The sequence below is a fragment of the Oryzias melastigma genome, linkage group LG7 (genome assembly GCF_002922805.2).
Source record: "Oryzias melastigma strain HK-1 linkage group LG7, ASM292280v2, whole genome shotgun sequence".
Lineage (NCBI taxonomy): Eukaryota > Metazoa > Chordata > Actinopteri > Beloniformes > Adrianichthyidae > Oryzias > Oryzias melastigma.
In genome coordinates, this window is record NC_050518.1 from 24,050,310 (window position 1) to 24,060,611 (window position 10,302).

The window sequence follows — 10,302 nt, forward strand, 5'->3', positions numbered from 1 at the left end:
AATGTAATTGCCTGCAAGTTTTCTTTCTTAAGGTGGATTTTCCTCATTTGTAAGTCTAAATTATTGCCTAAAGAAGAAGCAACAAAAAACAAGAATTTTTTTTTGGAAAAAAAAATATTGAGTGGATTTATTTCATACACTTCAGAAACCTTGATTTTAACCCTATATAACCATTTGTATTATATTTGATACATGTAATTCTGAGACCTTTACCTTATTAACACTATCTAAATATTCCTTAAAAACCCATTGCATATAAATTGTTTCATGTTTTCTACCCTGCGGTTCATTATCATTCCACTAGGGGCAGTAGAAGGACTTTTCCTGCTCATTTCAAAATGGCTGCCTTCAATACATCTCAAAAACACTTTTAGCGGAAAATGTTTTGCTGATTTTCAACACTTTATATTGAGATTAACTCATCTATTGTTATTATTTTTCTTAAATGACTAATAACTGTATAAAAAACATGCAACATTTGTGTATAATTAATTATTTATAGTGTTAGATCATGTTAAAAATGTGTGCATCAAATTTGAGACAATGGCTAAATAAGATGTTTTTTTTTTCCTGAACAAAAGGTTTTAACTTAAACTTACCAAGTCACCCATGATTGATATTTAAATATCATAAAAAAAACAATTTTCTGACAACTCTTTGATGTAATAGACTTTACAGGGTTAAAGCTATTTAAATCAAGGGGGTAAAATTATGAATAATTTCATTTCTCTGCAGGTTTATTGCATTTTTTTAACCTCTATGCTTCTCATTGCCACATAAAATGATTTTTAGCACTTCATTGTGGGAACATCAACCATATATTGATCCAAAGGCAGGATTACTGCCTGAGCTTCATGTGCTGGTTTCCACTGCAGCATTGAGGGGATTACATCGCCTGAGCAGAGAAACCTTTCAGGGCTCAGACGGTAAGTTGCATGAGGAAATGAAAAAATTACAGTGAGCATATCATCGTAACTGCATTTCTGTTATTTCCCAGAGGCCCTCATTTGCTGTGTCGACTCCCAAAATAACACAAATAAACATGTTGATCATGCTGTCATCGCTCTCCTCAGCCTCCCTCTTCCGTCTGAGACTGTTTACGGGATGTTAACACCCGACATCATTTGCTGCTCTGCTGTATTTTATGCTTGGAGTCACTCAAAGGGAAGCTCTCCTCAAAATGACAAATAAATTAGGTAATTTAAAAATGTAAACAATCTACAGTATATATAGGCTGATTTTGTTTTCTTGTTCCGGAGAAGAAGAAAACAAAGAGCTTAAATTCTTTTGGGGAAAACTTCTCTCAAATCCATTTAGTTCAAACAACTTTATTAATCCCTAAAGGGGAATTGCATTAAATGAATTAAATGAAGAAAACAGAAAAACCCTCAAAAATAATGCCTTACACTAAAAAATGCAACAATATTGAAAAATTCAAGTCTGCTTTACTTGATATTTATGTATATTTGAGAGCCTGCTGCTCAGGGGCTGAGTGCAAAAGATAGATTGTGAATTTTGAGTCCCTGCATCACCCTTACAGTTAAGACTCTGGGCTTTATCACTCAAAAGAATTCATACAGGGAATACATCGTTCACACATGTGTATAAACAAACAGCGTTAACCTGTTCTCCTTCAGGTGACATTTTAGAACTTAATGTTTTAGGATTATAGGGTCTCATTTGTTACATCTTCAGAGAGAGCCCTACTTTTACATGAGCTTTTCCCGTACTGAGCTGTAGGCTGTAGTAGCTGTAGGCTACGAAAGTCATGAGATCATTCAAAGCTGAGGGAGAAACAGGTTCAGAAAGTCTCCAAATATTCATGTAAATAAAATTAAATTGTTGGTAAATAGCAGTAGGGCAGTCGATTGGAAGATTGTATTTACCATTTGTAAATCTTAAAGTTTTTCTCATATTTAATGGTGAAAGATAGTAAAAAAAAAACATTTTATGATTGAAAGTGTTTATACCAAAGTATAAGAGCCAGTTTTTAGATGTAAAAGCTATAAGCAATGGGTTTAAATTTCTTTCTTCGCATTAAATCAAAAAGAAACAAAGTCCTTCTACAAAGTCATTCTTGTAACCCTATATAACTATTCGTATCATATATAATGCATGATTTTCTGAGACCCCTGTCTCATTATAGCGTGGTCCAAATGTTCCTTAACCCTTCTGCTACCTTATGGGGTCCAGAGTATCTCACCCTTATACTAATCTGTGATCCTTCCCATGACAAAGCTGGACAGGATTTTATGACTGCCACGAACACCAGTGAAGAAACAAAATCTGCAAAAAAGTTCAGTGCACTGTCTTGTGAGGTCAAAACGACCCCTCTTTTAATGTAAACATGACTAGGGTAACACAAGAGTTGCAAACCTCTGAGTATACCTTAGTCCAGGGGCTCCGTGGCCAAACATACAATAAGTCATGTCGACCGTCGGAGTCAGCAGCTCCTGCTAATGTAGGAGGTAAAACTACCAAAAGATAACAAATAAACAAAGCCCGCAAACTAAGACTACCAAACCCCAAACTAAAATAACAAAACGCAGCAGTGTGAGACTGCTGAGGACAAAGAGGGTAAAAGAACAAACAAATAAATCAATAAAAGAAAAATAAAATACCAATTCTTTAAAGTAAGGATTACTTAAGTAGCATTTATCTAATTTAGATTAGTTACATTTATAAATTGATGGCTGAAGTGCATATAGATGATAAACTATGCAGGTTTTTACATCCCTGTTGACCTTAAGACGTCTTGTTTGCTCAATACTACCTCCAGAATGAACAGATTTTATATGCAAAGCAAAACTTTGGATAAATGGTTTAATCTTTTGTGAGTTAAAAGTATTTTTATGCTGCCCAACAATGGTTACTACCTGCCCATTTCAAACTGAAATGATCCTATTTGGCAAAAAGCATCTTTTATCTTAAAAATACATTTTTCAAAAAATCTAATTTTGAGAAAGGCTAGGTTCTTTTTTATATTTGTGCTTTTTTTCATGCTAAAAAATAGACAAAATCCATGTTTATTATTTTAAACAAAGAAGGTCAAATGCAAGCTGTAATTTCTTAAAGGCAAAAGTAAGACAATGCGGTACTTTTGTTGTTGACTTAGGTTGTAACTCATTAAAAAAGTGTCAAACGTTCTCAGAGAAAGTCTTTTTTTTTGTTTCTGTATCAGCTTGAGCCCTCAGAGGAAGCTTGGTCCTGTCATGTTCAATGCTGGTCAAGAAGACAGGAAGTGATCATTATACATAAGATCATTTCTAGTGACTTGCTCCACATCTTCACATGATCCAACGCTGCCATCTACTGGAGGTTGAGTGAACAACAGTCTATTAAAAAAGTATGGTTACTGTAAATCTTGCCCCAAAAAAATAGATAAATGGTTTATAAAGGCTTTCTCGATGTTCTAATAAACCCAAAAATATACTAATAATTTGGTCAAACAAATGCAAAGTTATCAAAATCCATCAGCAGTTTGGAAATAACCTGCTGAAGAAAAAAGCAGTTGCCACATGAATAAGCCACCATCACCTCGTTAGAGGGCTTATATCATGCTATTCTTAAGTCTTTCAGAGTAAACTATCATCGTATATTATCTCTGGCACACTAAAGAACACATTATTTATGAAATATGAGTTATTTTGTAAACTCTTTTCCTATCAGGAAGTAAAACGACTCGATCTTTGAAGCTCCGCCTTTTGCTCCTTGTGGGTGACGCCCATTTTATGATGTCATCCTAGAGCTGGCCTCAGCAGCATGTCTGCGTTTCGCTCATGAAAACATGCATCATCCGAATTTTTGCAAAGATGGATATGCATATAAAATGAAAGCATTTTGTTGATCACTGCAGCTCTGCAGAGAAAGTGGGTGTGGCTGTTAGCCTGGGGGCGGTGCTGGCTGTGGGAATCTTCACCATTCAATTATGATTCAGGGGCAAGGATTTGATTAGGAAACAATTTGATTATGAAACAATCATCAGTGCATCCCAGATCTGCTTTTTTTGGAAATGTTTAAGATAATAGACTAATATGATTTCATTTTCTCCACCAAAGTGCACTTTTATGTAAAATAAGATCAATAAAATTGTTTGACTTTTATTGAAAAGAGTTCCCTGAACTCAGCAACCTTTGGTAAATGGTAAATGGCGTATACTTGTATAGCGCTTTCTACCCTCCTTCGAGGGCCCAAAGCGCTTCACAGTCACAGACCCATTCACCCATTCACACACACATTCACACACTGGTGGTGGCTCCGCTGCCGAACACTGGCGCCAACCTCCCACCAGAGGCAATTCGGGGTTCAGTGTCTTGCCCAAGGACACTTCGACACATGGGCGGGCAAGGCGGAGTCGAACCCGCTCACTTCTGATCAGGAGTCGACCGCCCTACCACTGCACCACGGCCGCCCCCTTTAATAAGATAATGTTTAATTTTATCATAAGACCAGCTTTAATGAAACGGCCTTTAACTCACATCAAAGTAAATAAATAGTCTCTAGCTAGCAGCACAGTGTGATTTCTCTCATTTATTTTGTTCCCCACATATTTAATTTTGGTGTGATGTAACTTATACACTGTGTGACTTTTATCCAGTTGACCCTCTGCAATATAAAAAGCCAAAATGCTTCCAAACGGTCAATGTAAGTGAAGTTGGGACCGGTTGGATGATCTGGAAGGTCAGCCATGTTTGTGCCCTATTCAAAAATGTCAGAGTGAAAAATGCTTCAAGTTTAGTTCCTCTTGTTACTTTTACTTTAATTCATATAAATGTTTCGATTATTGATTATTTAAAATTCATAAAACGAATCGGAATTGTGATTCAGACTCTTCCTGGAAGGGTATTTTCCTCACTTTGTGACATCACAATGTGAGGACTCGCTCGTTTTCTTTGAAGGGATTGTTGCTCAGAGAGCAGGCTTTTAGAGATGCGGATCGAAATAGCGTCTTGGAGTTGCTTTTCATGACAAAATGACATAATAATACACTTAAAAAGCTCAAAAAGTTGATTTTGCATAATGTGGCCCCTTCAAAAGCTGAGGCTCAAGCTACATATGATCCATTCAAAGTGGATCACAGGGTCACTTAGAACCTAGAACAACTGAGAGAAAATGTCTTAATCTGTAAAATACACATTTTGAGATGTAAAGTGAAAAATAATATTTTATTTATTGGATCCTCTTCTTTTCAGTTTCCTGTAGAGGCTGAAGAGTCCAGTACAGACTATGGCGAGGCTCAAACTGATCCCCACCTGTGGGTTCAATCACGTCATGTGTTATGTTTATCAAACATCACATGACAATCAAAGATTAATCTTCAGAACGCACCGTGTACAGAAGAACCGTATGAGAACCCGTTTGAAGTTGCTTCTGCTGGATCTCATCCTGTTTCCACTGGTCCAGAGCGCTTTCATAATCCAGGTTGACGACCCCGACAGGCAGAACCCGGATACCCCAGTAGATCCTCTTCACTTGACGGAAGTTGGTATCCTGGACGTCACAGCGGTAAGTTCCTGAAACGACCCAATTAGACAGTGTTCGATCTCTGATTGGTTCTCCATCTCTGATTTGTGAGTCTGTTTGCATTTTGAAAATCTTTAGACACACGTGAGGCAAAACGATCCACATTTATGATAATGACTATTACATTTTAAGTTATTTTTTCTAATCTGAACCATCTTCCATGGTTCCCCCATAAGTCATTGTTTCCATGAATGTAACTATTTAATATTAGTTTGTGTGTTTAAAACTTTCAGAATTTATCCAGAAAAAAAAGAAAAACATTCATTTAGAATAATATAAATAGGGCAGCACTTCTTTGGAAATGTCAAAGGTTTGCAATAAAGCTGAGATGATAACTTAAAGTAGCTGTAAACATTCCCTCTTCAAACCTTTGTAGCAATATACAAAACGAGAAACAGTTTGATGGAATAAACAGAGGAATGAGGCCTTGGTTCTGTAATTAAAGTCTTTGATATGTCAAAGGTTTGCATCAACATAGATTTGATTGTGTTCGTAGCAGAAATCAAAACTTGACTCTTTTATTAAAACCTGATTTATCATTTTCACTCGTATCACTGTCAAATGCGTCATTCTAATATTTTCTAATACTTGGACTGTGTTCTATTAGTATTGCTGACATGCGATTATTATTTTTCGTCTGGAATTTATTAGTTATGACCTGTAATTGATTATTCAAATTAATCTATTTTTAATTTAACTTAATATTTGTTGTAAAATACCTAATTTTAATGTATTTTCATTTAAATTTGACACATTGTGACACCGTGAAATATCAAAATGCTTCTTAAAAAGTGGTTTTATGAAGTTTTCTCTTTTACTCAGACACCTCATACAATGTGGAAAAAAAACATCTGGTCCAGATTGCTCTGATTTACTACATCCAAAAACAGTTGGAACCTTTTTCTGCGCAATCCAAAAAATATTGGCCACTGACGTCCTAATTATACCATAATATATCATTTATCACAACAGCAAAATAGCAGCTAGAGAGTCTGAACACCTTTGACCTCTGTCATTGCCAACCAAGGTTACATTACAATGTATTGACATGAACTTTTGCTATGAACCAAATCCTTATATTCTGCTACATTATACAAACAGATTATTAAAAATCTAACTATGTGATTTCCTGGATTTTTACATTCTGTCTCTCACAGTTTCTAAGATAAACATGATTGTCAAAGACTTTTCTCTGAGATGTTCTTTTAAAACACATCAGTTTAGATGAATCCTCTGGTGTGAAGCAGCTCTCAGAAAGTGAACCTCCAAACTTGTGCGTACCTGCACTCTCTTCTTTAACAGGGTCCAGAACCATCCGGTCCAGAAGAGGAGCGTTCCAGCGTTCAAAGAGAGAGTCGTCAGAGCTGATGATTCCTCGAGCGTAGCGCCAAGACACCCTGAAACAGCAACAGAGCTGAAATCAGGACGACTCTCCGGTGATGGCATGTTTGTTCCTCAAAAATAAATTAGAAGCTCCCTGGACTTAGACCAGGGATCCGCAACCTCTTTCATCTCTCCATTGTGGCTCTTTGAGTTTGAAGAAAAATGCTAATAATTTAAATAAAATAAAGGGTTTGTAAGCCTTGGTAATTTGTGTCTAGTATGTCTAGCTGTTCAGAGTTCTTAAAGAAAATGCATTTACACGTTTCAATTTAAAGAAAAAAATGGATTCTACAATAACATGGTTATGTTTATATGTGATCGTAAAGCAAGAAAAGGGATGAAGGTTCAGATAACAATAAACTAAAATAAATCTTTTGTTTTTCTACTTGCGTTTTTTTATTTTATTTAGGTAAATCTTCTGCAGCAGGGTTTATTTTTATTTTGAAAGGAACTTGTATGTACTGTTGTCAAAATAAAAAAATAAAAATTACAATTAAAGAAAAAAATAATACGGATTATAATTCAATTATTGTACGTTTTTGAAAGAAATTTAATAAATGATTACCTAATTATTTAAAAAAAACATAAATACATCTTATTTTTCTAAACAAGAAGTGGAATTTTTTGGGTCTCTTTGGTTGTTTGGACAGTAAAAAACTGGACCAAATGGCTCTTTGAGGTTGCAGAACCCTGTCAGACTGAAGAAGAGCTCCACCTGCTGGTGAGCAGGAGGATTACTGTTTCCTCACTTCTGATCTCTAAACTTACTTCTGTGCTAAACACACTAAAAATTCAGTCAGACTAGGAAAAAATAAATAAATAAATAAATACACTCTTCAGGTGATAAAATACAGGAAAGAAGATTGAAATAGTTTGGGAAACTTAGAAGATGATGTTAGTAAAAATGTGCCTTCAAAACTGATTAATTGATTAAAATTGTTAAAATTCTCAGTTTAAACGTTTGGTAGGAAATCCATGTTGACGAATAAAACCTTGTGTCTCATCTGAGTATATCTTGAAAATATCATTAAAAATCATAAACTCATTAACTTTAAAACTGTTAAAATGACATTTTTTAGTAATAAATATAGTAATAATAATACATGAATATTTAAAAAGTAAAAACAAAATTGCAAAAAAAAATAGTGTAAAGAAAGTTTTTAAAATAGCAAAATCATTTAGTTTAAGAAAACATGTATTTTTTTTACCCCATTGGCAGATTAATTCTTTTGCTCCTTTAAAGGACTTTTTTTTTTTGGACCTATTTCAAGTTTGTGTTTGTAGTAAACAAATCCTGACCAAACATCTCACCTCCAGGAGAATCTTCCCATGGCCTCCATGACTTCACCCAGACAGTCGAGCTCCACCCTCTGCCCCGTCGTCACAGTCACAGTCTGGAGTCCACACTGCCATAGTTCCAAACAGTTCACCTTACGGACCCGACACTCCTCTGACACCTTCGTTTGACTCACGCCCTGATGGATGTGATATGGAACATGGAGACAGAAACATACACACATGTTTATATAAATGAAGTGACAGTCAAATAGATGGACAGAACAAACGGGTGTTTCTAGTCACTTCTGAAACATTTTTTTTACCACAGCAGACATTCTAAGTCAGACAAATAAGGGTAAACAGCTGGTTCTAAAAAGATTTTATTCCTCTTTCCAGATGTTTTAAAAGCTTTACCTTGGTTCCACCGGTCCGCTCCACTTTTTCCTCCAGAGCCTTCTGGCTGTCTTTCAGCAGACACAGGGTTTGGGTTTTGATGCCCAGCCCACAGGTGGTGCTGCAGGGGGAGCTGTCAGTGATGACCTCCAGAACCACTTTCTCTGTTTCATCTGGGCCAGCCGACACCAGCAGGTGAAAGAGGAGGAGATGCAGACAAAGCTTCACGTGGCTGCACTGCATCCTGATGAGAAACCTCAATATAATCTAAAAAAAGAAAAAAAAAAAGAAAAAGAAAAAAAAAACACTCTTTCACTTTGGCTTGAACTGTACATTCTAGCATTTTCTTGAAAAAACTGTTCAAATATGATTTAGTCTACAAGGAGAAAACGACTTTAGAAAGCCTCTAATCAATCATTCAAATACTTTTATTTTCTATAAAAAGAAATGGTTCTGGTTGGCAATAAATCCATTTAAAACACCATAACAGTAATGTAGTAACTGCAGTAAAGCACAACAACAATGATTTTCTCATGAGTAAAGACACAAGTATACATATAAACACTCCTGGATAAGATTTTTTTCAGATCAAATTTTATTTTGCATCAGCCGGATTATTAAAAAAAAGGAAAGCTCCAAAAATGTAGCAGAAACTTACCACAGTTATGAAGTTTGAACCAAATCTTGTCAGAAAACTGCATTTTTCAAAATTATTCGGTTTGTAACTCTCTGTTAGATGTGTTTTTTTAATTAAAAGAAAATTCTATAATCGTTACCTAACTAATGATTTTTTTTGTTGTAATTCCTGGAGTAAAACTACATTATTCCTGCTATTATCATGTAAATAATACATAGTGTGCTACTTTGTTTTTGTACAAAATAGAAGTGTGCAGGTCGACAAGACTGCAGTTCATAAATTGACCACCAGATGGCAGCAGATAACAAAGCATCATCAAAAATGGCAAGAAGGTTTAAATTTTAGAAATTATGTTCCTTTGAGAATCAAGGAAAATACATAAGATTTATTCATTCTATTTTCTATATTACAATTAAATTAGGAAGCTTTTATTGACATATCAAGATTGTTTTTAAAAAAGGCTAAATGTTAAAAAAAACACAAACAAATAAGTAAACAAGAATTAATATCAAATCCATTGATATTTTAGTTTAAGTTCAGTCCTAAATTGTTTTTCCACATCAAGATAATCCAAAGAAAACATTATTAGAACATTCTACACACTGTATGGTCACATGTCTTTGCTGAATTCCGTGTTTCCACACATAGAACTGGAATGAAGGTTGATCAGTTTTTGCTGCATCATGTGTGTTCTCCACTGTGATTGGTTGTTTTAACGCTGTAGTGAAATAAACCTACCAAACCTTAATCTAAATGGTATCAGCCAAAACCAATTATTCTTTGAGCTCATTTTGAATTGATTTTTAATGGTTTAGGTCAATTTAATTAACAACTTGTGTCAGACAGAACAGATTGATCTGATTGGATCATGGGAATAGAAACTGATTCATCAATTAATTGTTACACCCCTATGATTTCCAAAACAGTATTGCTTTTTACTTGCTAAAATGATATTTTTTCCTCATAATTTTATTGATTTATTCTAAAAAAAACCAAATTTTTTTTCTCACATTTTAGGACTTTATTCTTATAAATTGTTTTTTGTTTTTTTTGTTGATTTTATGGTGGCCCCTAATACTATACATATT

The 10,302-nt window shown here is 34.8% G+C and overlaps 1 protein-coding gene across 1 annotated transcript; it reads right to left on the reverse strand.

Moving 5' to 3' along the window:
* Nucleotides 1-5,146: 5,146 nt before the first annotated feature.
* tmem81 (transmembrane protein 81) lies at nt 5,147-8,833 on the reverse strand (the record flags this gene model as incomplete). The annotated part of the gene is given in 5 exon segments (XM_024293387.1): nt 5,147-5,252; nt 5,329-5,513; nt 6,805-6,920; nt 8,218-8,381; nt 8,599-8,833. Coding segments are annotated over 5 exon segments (774 nt in total). The 3' UTR covers nt 5,147-5,165.
* Between the last annotated feature and the right edge of the window lie 1,469 nt (nt 8,834-10,302).